Source organism: Marmota marmota, unplaced genomic scaffold, assembly GCF_001458135.2.
Source record: "Marmota marmota marmota unplaced genomic scaffold, marMar, whole genome shotgun sequence".
In the NCBI taxonomy this organism is placed as follows: Eukaryota; Metazoa; Chordata; class Mammalia; order Rodentia; family Sciuridae; genus Marmota; species Marmota marmota.
Window position 1 is genome coordinate 6,278,677 of NW_025999968.1, and position 16,115 is coordinate 6,294,791.

General features: G+C 35.2%; 1 protein-coding gene across 2 annotated transcripts in view; it reads left to right on the forward strand.

Moving 5' to 3' along the window:
* Cfap44 (cilia and flagella associated protein 44) overlaps positions 1 to 16,115 on the forward strand; it is a 108,701-nt gene that overhangs the window by 42,268 nt on the left and 50,318 nt on the right. For both annotated transcript variants that reach the window (XM_048803299.1, XM_048803298.1), the window contains exons 14-17: positions 4,109 to 4,318; positions 5,020 to 5,130; positions 13,100 to 13,261; positions 14,274 to 14,504. In XM_048803299.1, the coding sequence (XP_048659256.1) occupies positions 4,109 to 4,318; positions 5,020 to 5,130; positions 13,100 to 13,261; positions 14,274 to 14,504 (714 nt within the window). The remainder of the gene's footprint in view (positions 1 to 4,108; positions 4,319 to 5,019; positions 5,131 to 13,099; positions 13,262 to 14,273; positions 14,505 to 16,115) is intronic.

Consider the following 16,115-nt stretch of genomic DNA (forward strand, 5'->3'; position numbering starts at 1 on the left):
TAGCATGGCTAAGGGTCTGTCAATCTTATTTATTTTTTCAAACAACCAACTTTTAGTTTTGTCAATTTTTTAAATTGTTTCTTTTGTTTCAATTTCATTGATTTCAGCTCTGATTTTAATTATTTCTTGCCTTCTACTATGTTTGCTGTTGTTTTGCTCTTCTTTTTCTAGGGTTTTGAGATGAAGTGTGAGATCATTTATTTGTTGGTTTTTTCTTTTTTTAAGGAATGAACTCCAAGCAATGAATTTTCCTCTTAGAACTGCTTTCAATGTGTCCCATAGATTCTGATATGTTGTGTCTGTGTTTTCATTTATCTCTAAGAATTTTTTAAATTTCCTCCTTGATGTCTTCTATAACCCATTGATCATTCAGTAACATGTTGTTCATTCTCCAAGTGATGCAGGATTTTTCCTTCCTTCTTTTATCATTGATTTCCAGTTTCATTCCTTTATGATCAGATAGGATGCATGGTATTATCTCTACTCCTTTATAATTTCTAAGAGTTGCCCTGTGACATAATATATGGTCTATCTTTGAGAAGAATCCATGTGCTACTGAGAAAAAAGTGTAACTGCTTGGTGTTGAGTGGTATATTTTATATATGTCAATTAAGTCTAGGTTATTAATTGTATTATTGAGTTCTATAGTTTCTTTATTCAACTTTTGTTTGGAAGATCTGTCCAGTGGTGAGAGAGGTGTGTTGAAGTCTCCCATAATTATTGTATTGTGGTCTATTTGACTCTTGAACTTGAGAAAAGTTTGTTTGATGAACATAGCTGCACCATTATTTGGGGCATATATATTTATGATTGTTATGTCTTGTTGATGTATGGTTCCTTTGAGTAGTATGTAGTGTCCCTCTTTATCCCTTGTGATTAACTTTGGCTTTAAGTCTATTTTATTTGATATGAGTATGGACACTCCTGCTTGTTTCCGAGGTCCATATAAGTGGTATGATTTTTCTCACCCTTTCACCTTCAGTCTATGTATGTCTTTTCCTATCAAATGCATCTCCTGTAGGCAGCATATTGTTGGATCTTTTTTTTTTTTGATCCATTCTTCTACCTGTATCTCTTGATTGGTGAGTTATGCCATTAACATTTAGGGTTACTATTGAGATATGGTTTGTACTTCCAGCCATATTTGTTTATTTATGTTACTTAACAAGATTTGTTTTTCCTCTGGTGATTCAATTGTTAAAGACCTTTTTCATGCACAATTCTTGGTTTCATATATGTTGAGGTTGCGAGGACCAGAGGGGGAAGGGTGGAGGAGACTGGATGAATAGATGAAAAGAGAGAGAGAAGAGAAAAAAAGAAAGAAAAAAAAATGTGTCTCAGAACTCTGTTTTCTTTTCTTCCAGTTGGTGGCGTTGTCTATTCCTAGCTTGAGTCTCTGGGTTCAGGGTGGTGGTGGTAGTCAGTGTGAGCGGACTTGAGCTTCCACCTGTGGCCTCTCTACTCTTATTCTCTGAGAATTAAACCAGGTGCCTGATCCGCTGCAGAACCGCGCTGGTAGCCATGCCCACCGGTTGGTGGGATTTTCCAAGATGAGTTCCATCAGTTTTTCTTATAAGGTGTTTGATGAGGTGGGGGGTGTTGGGGAAACCTTATGTTTGTCCAGAGCTCGGTCAGGTGACCGCACGAGCAGGCGGCTGGGCCCCTCCTCCAGTTGGGGTGGTCTGTCTACTGCGCCGGCGGGCGGCTGTGCCCCCTCTTCGGGCCGCGTGGTCTGCCTACCGTGCAGGCGGGAGGCTGGGCTCCTCCTCCAGTTGGGGTGGTCTGTCTACCGTGCAGGCGGGCTGCTGGGCCCCTTCTGGGGGAGTGTTTAATCCTTACTCTTTTGGGTTAAAATCAAAGAGAAAATATTCAATCCCAAAAATAGATAGGGAGACTGGAATGGAGAAGAATGTTATAATAGGATCAACACCAGAAAAAGAACTTAGACAATAAAAAGAACTTACGAATTTCATCTTGAACTCATGAATTTCATCTTGAACATTTTGAATTTGAGGTCTCCTTAAGACCTTATAACGGTGAGGTTAGAATAAGTACAAGTGACAAAGCACTTGGATCCATAGGCCTAGTCTTTAAATATAGCCTATGCCCTTTATTCATTTATTCAGAGAGTTGTGTGATGTTCATACAGTGTTTCCTTTTTAACTTTATATCCAAGTAATGATCATACAGATGTTATGCTTGAACTGAAATATCTTTTCTGCATACCCAACTCCTTGCCTTCTGGAAGACTCCACATTATTCTTGATGACTTGGCTCAGGTCAAACATCATCTCTTGGGGCTGGGGATGTGGCTCAAGCGGTAGCGCGCTCGCCTGGCATGCGTGCGGCCCGGGTTCGATCCTCAGCACCACATACAAACAAAGATGTTGTGTCCGCCGAGAACTAAAAAATAAATATTAAAAAAAAAAAATTCTCTCTCTCTCTCTCCCTCCCTCTCTCACTCTATCTTTAAAAAAAAAAATATTATATTAAAAAAAAAAAACATCATCTCTTCATGGCTTTCTGTGAATGCATCTTCAAGTAGACTTAGGTCTTCCTTCCTCTGTGAGTTCTCCTTTAAGTATTATGTGCATTTCTCTGACAGCATTTATTACAACATACTAAAATTGTTTGCTTTATTGTCTATCTTTTCTATTAGACTTTTACTGTGACAGCCATACCTTATTCTTCTTTACCTCCTGTGCCTCTACAGTTACTAGTACATTTAGACACTTAGTAAATCTTTGTTGAATGGAGTGCAATTTTCTTATTCCTAATATTCTTATAATTGCCTGGCCTCAGGGATGGTCATTCTGTTTTTAAGGATGCCTGGGCTTTTGAACTTCTACCTAGTGCCCTCCAAGTCAGGATATTTAGTGCATACAGACATTACTAGATTTATATCTCTAGCTCTGAATTTTCTTCTAAGCTGCAGATTAAATGTCCTCTCCATTTTGAGATTTTAAGGGGACCTCAAATTCAAAATGTTCAAGATGAAATTCATGATCATCTGCTCAATCCCAGTCATCACTCCCTCTAAAACAACAATGGGAACAACAACCCCCAACACACACAACTAGCTCTCTTCCAATATTTTCTGTTTCAATAAATTCTACTATCAGTCATCCCTGGCACATTCCTCTGCCTTATTCTCCATATCCAGTCATCACAAATAGGGCTATCATACTGCTTTCTAAAATATATCCACATTCCTCTTCTCTACTGCAATACCTCAGACCAAGTGGCCACCACTGATCTCCTGCAGTACAGTAGCCATCTCTTAGAATGCCTTCCAAAAGGTTTCCTTACACCCTATCTAGACCAACTTACATCTGTTTTGCATACTGCAACTTGAATGAAAGTTTTGAAACAGTCTGACCAATGTCACCTCCCTTTCTCCTATAATCCCTAACTACAAACTTTTTGACAATTTCCTATTACTATTTAGACATAGGCTACCAATGTGTCATGTAAAGCAATTTCATAACCATATGCCTGCCTATCTTCCACTCCAGCCTCTTGTGGAAGCTCGGCTTCCTCACTCTAGTCTGCTACAGTGGAACTATGACTTCCCTGAGTTATGTTCTTTTTTTGACCGGAACCTTTGCACAAATTATATCCTCTTTCAGGAGTTCATGTCCCACCTCCCTGTATCTAGTTAATCTCTGAGTATCCTTCTAATCTCAGATCTACTATCTCTTCCTTATGGAAGCCTTCAATCTAGGTCAGTTTTCTTTTTTATATGTTCTCAGAGAATATGTTTCTCTTGTTCATCACTTGTTTCAGTTCATATTTCACACGAATTTGTGTGATGATAGGGGACTTTAAATTCTGAAACCAAAGATTGAGTATATTTATGTTCACTGTTGAGTCACTGGTGATAGTATCCTAGTGGCTGCAGCAGCCACTCTGCTATGTTTGCTCATTAAAGCTTGGTGATTAAAAAACATTGTCCTAGAATGATAGAGGTTACCTGAAAATGGTATGAGAAATTACCAGTGGGCAGCCAATGTAAATTACCCAAATTGAGATAAAATGACTTATTTGTCCTGTAGTACACATTTCTTAACTAAATTTAGGCCCTGCACATTCAATTTTTTTTTTTCAGGTGAGCTACTCTGGAGCACAAATTGCTGTAGGATTTGAAGACGGGGTTGTTCGAATTCTTGAACTTTATGATCCGAAAGGGCTCACAATTTTTGCAGGACGGAAAAAAGTTCCCGATGTCGATATATTTTTGAAACACGTTTTCAAACCCCATACTGCTCAAGTCACTGCTTTAGCATATGAACGTGATGCAGAAGTTCTAGCCACAGGGGTAAGCTGAAGATTCTCCTCCTGGTTCCTATTGCAATGTGATGGTTAACCTTACCCTTATAAGTCCACCTACTTAATTGTGCTTTACTGAAATTAATTATCTAAGAATATATTAATATTTTGCTTTCATTGTATTCATATTCTTTCAGTGTACTCTGTTCACAACATTTAAGATATTCTTACCAATTTGTAAACATTACTCAATTTAGTTTTTATTTATTTTAAATACATAGAAAATTTCAACTGCTAGATGTATTATTTATAAATCAGCATTTTATAGTGTGGGTACATTCCTAAGTAGAATTACCATAGCTGAGTGTGTAGTTTAGTGGTAGAACACTTGCCTAATATTCACAAGGCCCTAGGTTCAATCTCCAGGACTGCAATAGCAACAAAGTTGAACTGGCATAAATGAATAGAATAACTGAAAAATTTTCATGCATTAAGATGTGAACATATGCATTATAGAACTTTTTGTGAATTAATTTATGTATAAGAATGATAATCAAAATTTCAGAACCACATACTAGAACACATGGGGAGATAAAGCAAATATTTGAAGAATTACTTCAGAATAATCTGAGATATATGACCATTGTATGTATAAGTATTCAGTGTATATAACATATACCATTAAATGTTATTCATGTTCTAAAACTAGATTTCATAGTAATGTAAATTTGTTGGGTGTACGTCTTTTAGAGTAAAGATCAAACCGTCTTTTTCTTTGAAGTGGAAAAGAATTATAAGCCAGTTGGTTACATTAACACTCCTGGACCTGTTTGCCAACTAATATGGTCTTCAATAATACATGTGAGTCATTATTACTTTTCCTCAAGCTTCAATCTCAATTACTATATATGTTTTAGTCAGCTTTTTTGTTGCCATGACCAAAAGAACTGACAAGAACAATTTGAGGAGGAAAAGTTCATTTTGGGGCCCATACTTTCAGAGGTCTCAGTTCATAGAAGGCTGGCTCCATTCCTCAGGGCTCAAGGTGAGGCAGAACATCATGGTGGAAAGGTGTGGCAGAGGAAAGCAGCTGGGAACATTGCACCAGGAAGCAGAGAGAGCCTAAGATCAGCTCACAACATATACACCAAAAGACGTGCTCCCAATGACCCACCTCCTCCAGTCATACCCTACCTGCCCAGTCACCACTCAGTTAATCCCACCTACTCAGTTCATCAGTTAACATACTGATTAGGTTAAGGTTTTCATAACCCAATCATTTCACCTCTAAACTTTCTTGTCTTGTCTCGCACATGAGCTTTTGGCGTACATCTCACATCTAAACCCTAGCAACATAGTGAAGTGATCTTGTGGCTAGAGAATAGTGAGTGGAATTATTAGCCCTAACCTTTGGTTATCAGGTTGCTTGGTCAGCTGAGCCTCATTCAGGACCTCTCTGCTCTCCTCACCACCTTCCTTCTCTTCTGTACTCTTAATTAGGTGGCCATGAACATCTCTCAAAAAACAGGGTTGTATCAGGCTTTCTTCAACAATGATGACTTAGGCCATTGTCAGAGTACACAGAGAATACAGTTGTTGGGTACACATGTCAGATTGCTCTGACTTGGATCAGTCAATTGGTCTCTCTGACAATCAGAAGCTCATTTCTAAGATCTAAGTGTACTTGTCCTTATCTTTATATGTAGACAATGTATGTTGTGAATTTAGAGCAGGGAACTATGAGGAGAAAATTTACAAATTATTATTATTAATATTTTCTATTATTGTACCTTAATTTTGAGGACTCATGTCATGTGGAGAGGTGACAGGTGCAGGGGGTTCAAAAGAAGGGAGTGATAACTGCACAGGAATCTCTGTATGAAATGTGTAAATGTTACGTCGCAGCATACAACATAAGTGCATCCTTTAGTCATTTCCCTTGGCACAAAGTTAAAAATCAAAGCAATATTTGCCAGTGGTTAGGAATGGTGAGCAGGAAGGGAGTGGGTATTCCTACAAAGGGGCATCTTGAGGGAGATTTTTGTGGTAATGAGAGAGTTTGCATCTTGATTTCCATGATGATTACATGAGTCCGCACATGTGATAAAATGACATAGACTTATACCTGTTCTATACTGATTTTGATTTCCTGCTTTTGGTAGTGAAGGGTACATGATATCCTTCTGTACTAATTTTTCAATGTCCTTTGAATCTATACTTGTTTCAAAAAAAAGTTAATTTTTTTTAAATAGACATAAAAGATTTTTAAAACAGCACAATTTTAAAGTCATTTCAAGAAGTGTTGTCTGTCAAGTGTTTGTGTTTCTAATATTATTTGAGGATTACTAATGTCAAAGTAAATTATCCATGTACTCTACATATACTGCACACCTCATTTTTTCAAAAGCAATAGGTCTTTGCTTCTAATACCTTGTCATATCTTGTACCTGCCTGAAAACATTAAGTTTCTGCCTGTTGTTTCTGGGTATTTCTAATGAAGTTACATTACATATGCAGACACAAGCATTGCCAGTGGGGTGATAACATTACAAAGGAGACAGATCATAGGCAGTGTGTCTATTGAACAGCTGTGTTCCAGACAAGCTGTAACCAGGACATGAAAGACTGGACAGAGATATGTAGAAAACAGAATTTGGTGATCTTTAGATTTTTCTGAGGATTATTTGAAGTGTTTAAATAGAATTCATTCCTGTTTCTCTAAGACATGTTCTTTCTCCTGTATTTCTCTGGGTCTACCATTCTCCTAATCACCAAAGTCAGAATCTTGAAAGTGATTCTAGTTTCTATCTCTAACCACCTTGGTCTTCAGTGTTTTACTAAGTGCTGTTGATTACAAATCTGAAACATCTCTTGAATCTCTCCCCTCCTCTATCTCATTTTTGTTTCTTACTGTTTAATGTTTCATGCTTTGGATCTTGATCTTTTCCACCTACAATGGCCTACCTCCTTGTCATATTGGCACACATAAACTAGGTTTTAACACACATACACAGACTCCATTTGCTAATATTTTATTAAGGATTTTTGCATCCATATTCACGAAAGTGTGGTAGATCATTTCCACCTTTTAAAATGGCCTTGCCAGGGTTTGAATCAAGGTATTTTTGGCTCCTATAAAGAGAATGGACCCAAGTTATTTTTTTGTAGGAGGATTTTTAAAATATATATTCAGTTTCTTTAGTAGATATAGGACTATAAAGAGCTAAAAGAAAATAATTTTTGAACCACACTTTTATACCCAGGAGTAGCATCTTTCATAATTGATTGTGGAATAAAAGATAATGTAACCATTGGGATGAAATGAACAAATCATGTTCCCATATGGCATAGGGCTATGTAAGTACTTCAAATGCCAAGGCCCAGCAGAGTGTCAGGCTCACTTTTCTGCATTTTCTTTCTTTCTGGGATCTTGCTGCCTTACTTTCTTATAGTTTTGGCCTTCCAACTTTTTCTCCTCATTTCTGAGATAATGCCTAAAGCTCTAGGACACAGCATTCTACTTGGCTTCTAGGTTCTGTGCTGTAATTGACAAATGTACTCAGGAGATATATGTACGGAGAATGTCCAGCTCACCTCACTGTGTTTCTCTTCCCTCTGGCTTCTTGATCCCTTCTTGTTTCTTCTCTGATTAGCTGTTTTAGAAAACTTTTTTATGCTATTGAATTCAGCATAAAACTATGCTATTGAATTCAGCATAAAAGACTTTTTTATGCTATTGAATTCAGGTTGTTAATATTAGAATTTTTCATCTATGTCATAAGCAACATTGCATTATTTTCTGTCCTCATATTTCATCATCAGACTTGTTATTTAGGCTATTCTACTCCCTGAGAAAAATTGAGAACTAATTCCTCTTTTTCTGTTCTCTTGAAGATTTTTTATTATACTAGAATTTTGAATGTTTGGCAGATTTGGTACCAGAGTCATCTTAACTGTTTTTTTTCCTTTATTAAATAATTTTAAAGTTTGAATTCAGTGTCTTCAATGATTACAGTGATATTAAGATGAACTATTCTTGACTCAATTTGGGGAAGTACATGTTTTTGCCTAGGAAATTTTCTTTTGAATTTTAAAATGTATTGCTTGTAGTTTTGATAATATCCTTAATATCACAGAATCTGTAGTGATGTACCTTTTTCATATTTTATAGTGGTTATTTATATTCTCTGTCTTCCTCTCACCCTTTGCTTAATTAGTCTTGGTAGAAGTTGATCAATTTTATTAGTGTTTTCAAGAAGCATTTGGCTTTATTATTTTTTATTTCATTAAATTTTGCTCTTTTACCATTTGCCTACATTTACTTTCTTATGGTTTATTTTATTGTATGTTGCCCTACTTTCATGAAATGACTATTTATACTTTATTATTAGTCTTCTTTATAGGCATCATTCTGAAACTATGTAGATTTTTGCTATATCTCACAAGTTTTAATGACATAGTATTTTCATTATCATTCAGTACAAAATATTTTATCAGTTTCATTTTGATTTTTTTTTACATACTGGCATGTAAAAAAATTAGAAGCATGTTCTTAATTTCCAAATATAAGGAATTTCTAATTATCTTTTTATTATTGATATCTACAGCAATTGCATTTTAGCAAAAGAATAAATCCTATATTATTTTAATACTCTGAAATTTATTGATGAAAAGTTTATAAATGCTCATCTTATGCTTAAAAAGAATATATATTCTTAAAAATTATCTGCATTTTTTTTTTGCATTTTTATAGCTCAAGTTTTTAAATTGTATAGTTAAATTATCCATATTATTTGAATTTTCTACTTGCTTGTTGCTGCTAGAGATATTTTATAAATCTTTTTGTTTCATTGAATATTCTCCCTTCTGAGTTTGACACTTTTTAAAAATAATATTGTGAAGCCGTACTATTATTGTTTGTAATTACAAATTACTAATTTTCTGGTGAATTTAGCCTTTTATTATTATGAAGTAAACCTTTTATATCTAGTGATGTATATCTTTTACATAATATAGTTTAATCCTAAAAAGTATCCAAATTGATAATCTTTGAATATTAATTTGAGTATTTATTTTAAAGTAATGTTATTACTATTATGTTTAGATTAAATCAGGTATCTTATTTTGTTTACTCTTTGTCCCATACTTTCTTATTTTTATGAAGAATTTTTCTTTCTTTATGTGCCTTCTTTTGCACTGACTTTAAAAAAAATCATTCCAATTTTCCTTCTATCCATTTGGAAGTTTTACATCTATTTCTATTCTTTTAATGATTATCTTTCATTTTAATATATATCTTTAATTCATGGAAGTTTAATGTTATATCAGTACTTTCTTGCTGGAAAATACAGATATCTTAGTGTCATCTCTCTATCTTCCTTCTGGAATGATATCCAATTGTTGTCTATTTTAAAATTAAAACTATCTGTGACATTAAAAAAATAGAAATGGGGTTGGGGATATGGCTCAGTTGGTAGAGTGCTTGCCTTGCAGCACAAGGCCCTGGGGTTTGATCCACAGCACACACACACACACACAAAAAATACACACACACACTTATAATCAGTTAGTGTTCACTAAGAATTTCCTATGTGTTTACCACGTTATTTGCTCTTTATTTTTTTCTGTTCTTGCTACCTGAATTGCATTCTTCAGATCTTCTTTTCATGCAGGTCAGCTGTTAGCAAACTCTCTTATTTCTTATTTTACTTTAATTTTTTCTTTCATTATTGAAGCTTATTTCATTTATTTATTTATTTTTGGCATAGAATCTAGATAGTAGTCCATCTACCTAACAAAATAGAAATAGTGCTTTGAATGGGTAGATGCCAGAACTTCTATCCCAGGCTCAGCACAGAGATATCATACAAAAATGAAAACTTCCTGCTTTTCCCTGGGAGGGAAAGAGTTGATAGAGGTTCTAAGGATCTCTGCCTATGTCCATTGGTGGAGGTATTCTTCTATGTAAGACCCATATATGAAGACTGAGAGAAGTATCTGCTTTGTCTAATGCACAGACACTAACACCAGAGACTCACAGAAAGTGAAGAATGAGACAAGATGTTCCAAACAAAGGAACAAGAGAAGTCCCCTAAGACTGACCCTAATGAAATGGAAACATGATTCATTTGATAGGGAATTCAAAATAAGAGTCATAAAGATGCTCACTGAAGTGAAGAAAGTGAACATTTCAACAAAGTTATAGAAAACATTTAAAAGTACCAACAAAAAATCATGGAGTTGAAGAATATACTGACTGAATTAAAAATTTGACTAGAGGGGTTCAACAGCGTACTAACACTAGATCAAACAGAAGAAAAGATAAGTGATCTGAAGACAAACATCTAGATCCAAAATAGATATCCAGATCCAAGAAGTCCAAAGAACACCAAATAAGATGAACCCAAGGAAACACACACTGAGAAACATTCTATTTACCTCTGTATCTACTAGTTCTTCTTCCCACTTTCACAAAAGAAGAGCTCTCTCTATTCCTATGTATTGGCAATTATTTCTCTTGTCCTTTGGATTCTACTTCCTCCCACTTTTTTTCAGTTTTTTACTTTATATTTTTTTCTGTCATATAAATTTTACCTCACCTATTTATTGGATAATTTCTATCAATACTTAAAGAAGTTCTAGCATCTCCCACTTACAAACAATAAATTCATTTGTCTTGTGTTGTCTTCCAGCTACTGCCCATCTCTCTTCTTAGCCAATTCTCTCAAAAGGATTGATCTAGATATTCAATTTCCTTACTTACCATTCCCTCCTTATGTGTTCTTACCTGGCTTCTAGTTTTATCATTTCAGCAATCAACTCTTCTACAGCCACCACCAATAGCCATTTAATATTTAATTCTTACCTACCTTGACTTCTTAGCATCATTTGACCTTGTTGACATTTTCTTCCTCTTTAAAGTAACTTTTTCTTTGATTTTTATGATGGTTTTCTTTCTTGGTTTCCTCTCTCACATCTTGCCATTCCTTCTTGGTCTCCTTTAACCAGTCAGTGAATGTTAAGTTTTCCTAATGCTCCATCCCAGTCTCTTTTCTCTTCTGTTCCATTGCTCTTGGTGTTGCCATCCAACCCCACATTTTTCTTATAAACCCAATGTGCCAAAAGCCACTTTCACATAGTGTTTTCTTTATATAGCATGCTTCTTCAAACCTTCCCCTAATTCATTATGTTTTATTCAACCTTTACCTTGAAGCTTTGGTACCACATTCTCAGGAAACTTTGCACAATCTGTTTGTTCTGTGCTACCTATGCACGCTTTTACAATTATGGTTTACATTAATATTTGTGAATTTCCAAATGTCAGACTGTCCCTTTGGAGTAAGATCTATAATGGTAGGGACTATACCTATTTTCTTTTTGTTATTTTAATTCTAGTATTTAACAAAATACTGAGTTCATCGTAGATACATAATAAGTATATAATGGGGTAACTGAACAAATAAACATTTCAAATAGTGTGTCTACGTAATTTCAAGATGAGGATTTCTCACACATAGTTTTGGAACAAGAAATAAATCTGTGCTAGTGAGATTAATTTGGAATATGTTTACATACTAGTGGAAATCAGGGAATAAGATTTCTCAGAGAATACTTTTGGAGAGGGATGAGAAGAGGGAAGAGGACCAAACCCTGGAAATATCCTCATTTAAATTAACTCAGGCAGATAGAGGAAGAGCTGTCAAAGTAGTCTAAGAATTAATATGCCATCTACATACTACAGATTATTTTTGGCACTTCTAATTATAATATTCTTCCCTTTGGGCTAATAGGTAATTCACTTAGAAAATATGTTATGGCCTCTGTACCAAATCTAAATCTAATTTTAACTATTAGTTTACTATTTAGTAATCACATAATAGTTAATAATTAGCTATTACATAATAATAAATAATTAGTTACCTAATAAGTATTAAGAACTAGACTTATTACTAATAACTACAAAAGGAAGGACTAAAGAATATTTTAAATATTGTTTATATAAGTATGAATTATATTTTTTGGTATATAATATTTTTGAATGATGTTTTAAGAAATTTGCCTAAACGTACAATAAAATTTTTTAAAATTTCCAATAAAATTCTAGGAAAAGCAAAGTAATCTACGGACAAAAGAAGATCAGTTGTTTTCTGAAGAAGGTCAAAGTAGCAGTCTGGGAGGGCAGGAAAGACAGGGTGGGATAACAAATGGCAACAAAGAAACATCTGGAGGTAATGGATGGTCTTGTGATGTACGCTTATGTTAAAACTGATCAAATTGTACACTTTAAACATGTGTAATTTATTAAAGGTTATGAGATGTCCCCAAGAGCTCATGTGTGAGATAATGTAAACATGGTCAGTGGTGAAATGATTCGATTAGGAGAGTTGTAACCTAAGATTGATCCACTGATATGGATTAGCTGGGTGTAATTGTAGGCAGGTAGGTTGTGGCTAGAGGAGGTAGGTCACTGGGTTGCCTTTGGGTATATATTTTATAATAAGTGGATCTCTCTGCTTCTTGATTGCTTCACCCTGAGCTGCTTCCCTCTGCCACACCCTTCTGTCATGATTGATGTTTTGCCTCACTTGGACCCAGAGCTATGCAATCTGCTGACCAGGGACTGAACCTCAGAAACCATGAGCCAAAACTAAACTTTTCCTCTTCTAATTTTTCTTGTAGTCTTTTGGGACAAAAAAATAATTTTTTTTTTTGTCACAGGGACAAAAATCTGATTAAAATATTGTATGTCAATTATACTTAAATAAAGCTGCTTTTAAAAAGAAAAGAAATTTCCTAAATGTGAATGGCATATTTAATCTTTCTTTTTTAGCCTGACAGTACTTTATTGATTTTCTGTGAAAATGGTTATGTTCTTGAAGCTCCATGTCCAACCATTAAGGAAGAAGAAAAAGATCGTGATGTAGTTTCCTATGAAATCCATGATATGTGCTTAAAATGTTTCCATTTCACAAGTGTCAAATCTAAGATTCTGGTATGTGATATTGTTGAGGCATTATCTCCTAATATTTTCTCTCTCTTTAGGATATAAACTATCCTGTAAGAAATGTTTTTTGGGAATACCAAAAAAAAAAAAAAAACAAGACACAAACCACCCTGACCTTAAGGAGCTTATAATCTGGTAGGAAAGCAGCTATTAGAATGTAGTAGTGAATAAACACTAAAATTCAAGTAGTGTCTACTAGAAGGATCAAGAAAGAATTTTAAGGATAGAAGATACTGATGTCAGAGTGGGAGGAGTGGGAGGAGGTCAAAGATGGTTGCATGGAAGTGACCTTTAATACTTAGAAGATTGGAAGGATTCTGAAAAGTTGAAATGGAGAGAATGACATTCAAGATTTAGTGGGCGAACATCTTGATGGAAGGCAGAGTTGTGAGTGTTTTCAGGAGATGAAGAATGGACTGGTAAATGGAGGAATGCAGTTTGTGGAGGGATATAGTAGAAGTCTGTGACCAAAGAGCCTGGAGCCCCCTTAAATGCCAGCCAAGACATTTCAATTTAGACCACTGGGATCGATCATTGTGAGTGTTTGAGGAGAATATTGAAGTGATGAGATCCTATGAATTAGGAAGGTAAAACAGCGGAATGAACAAAATAAAGAGGTAAAAGACAGGAAAAGGAGGGACAGTAGTGTTGGGGTATTTTTCAATGACTAGTTGATAGACAACGAGAACCTAAATCACAGAGTTATTAAAGCTGGAAACAACTTTCCCCAGGGACTGTTTCAATCCATCTAGGTCCTGCATGGATAGTAACAGGCTCTGAGAGAAAACTATGTTTAAACCCTCTGTTAGGAGGAAATTACAAAATAATTTCTATAAACCAACAATAGGGGTTAAAACAGAAATCCCACAATGATTATTATTTTTAAATGTTATTGTTTGTTACATCAGAGCTATGGGTTTTTCTAGAACCCTATCTTCCTTCTACTTTCTTCTCAATAGTATAAAGGAATGTTACAGTTGTTTCATGTCTCTTTTAAAAGAGATTAATAGAAATTGAAAAGAGAGAAAAGCAAAAGGAGTTGAAGGCAAAAGAAAGGGAAGAAAGGATAAAGAAGCTAATAGAAGAGATGGGAGAAGATGCAGAAAAAGAATTCCAGGAAGAGGAGGAAGAAGAGGAAGAGGAGCCACTGCCTGAAATCTTCATTCCACCCAACCCCTCTCCCATCCTTTGTGGCTTCTACTCTGGGCCAGGGAAGTTCTGGGTTTCCTTGGTGAGTAACAATGTAATAATTTTTACCCCCGCCATACTCCAATCTAGTTTATAGTTAATATCACCAAAATTCTTACTTTCTTTTTCATATGTTAAGGTTTTATTTATTTATTGCTATTCAAGTTGTGAGATTTGACAAATGGATGTTAGCTACTTTTTAAATATTATCTTAACATCTCTTTTGTATGTCTGCTTTTAATATCTGCTATTTTCTGTGACAGGCATACATGTTTAAAGCAGGTCAAAGGGAAGAAGGATCAAGGATAGAAGGGCAAAGGGTTAAGGGGTTTTCTAGCTGAGTCTGTTGTTTCTTAGTTTTGCAAATAATAGGTTTCATGGCAGCACCAGCCAAGACTTTTGTTGACATCATATCACTTAGAAATATAGCTGTATGGCATATGGAACTGTAGGAATATGAACTTTTTCTATCTTTTTAAAATTTGTTGTAATCAGTTATACATAACTGTAGAATGCACTTTGACAAATCATACATAAATGGAGTATAATTTCTCATTTTTTCTGGTTGTACAGGATATAGAATCATACCAGTTTTGTAGTCATATGTGCACAGAGGGTAGTAATATCCATTTCATTCTATTGTCCTTCCTACTTCTATACCTACTCCCCTCCTTTCACTCCCCTCTACCTAATCCAAAGTAACTGTTTTTCTCTAAACCATACCCCCCTCCATTGTGAATTAGCATCCACATATCAGAGAAAACATTGGGCCTTTGTTTTTTGGATTGACTTATTTCACTTTGCATGATATTCTCCAGGTCCATCCATTTACCTGAAAATGCCATAATTTCATTCTTCTTTAAGGCTAAGTAATATTCCATTGTGTATATAAAGAAAACATGCCACATTTTCTTTATCCATTTATCTGTTGAAGGGCACCTAAGATGGTTCTATAATTTAGCTTTTGTTAGTAAAACTGCTATAAACATTGATGTGGCTGCACTGTAGTATGCTGATTTTAAGTCCAATGGGTATAAACCGAGGAGTGGGATAATGGAGTCAAATGGTGGTTCCATTTCAAGTTTTCTGAGGAATCCATACTGCTTTCGATATAGACTGTGCCAATTTGCAGATCCTCCAGCAATGTATGAGTGTGCCTTTTTCCCCCCACATCCTCGCCAAGATTTATTGTTGCTTGTATTCTTGATAATTGCCATTCTGACTGGAGTAAGATGAAATTTTAGAGTAGTTTTGATTTACATTTCTCTAATTACTAGAGATGTTGGACATTTTTTTATATATTTTTTTATCAAATGTGTTTCTTCTTCTGTGAAGTGTCTGATCAGTTCCTTAGCCCATTTATTGATTGGGTTATTTATTTTTTCGGTGTTCAGTTTTTTGAGTTCTTTATATATTCTGAAGATTAATGCTCTGTCTGAGGTGAGTGTGGTGACCAGTGGGCCGCAGGTCAGCAGTGGATGGTTGTCTCGCAGAGAAATAGTATTTCCACTGCTTGAATCCCAGTCATGGAGTGACAGGGAATGCATCCTCTCTCTAGTCCACCGTCTTGTATCAGATCTTTCTATCATGCCCTGTCTTTTGAGGAAACTCAATATTGATTTCCATAGTGGTTGTACTAATTTACAATCCCACT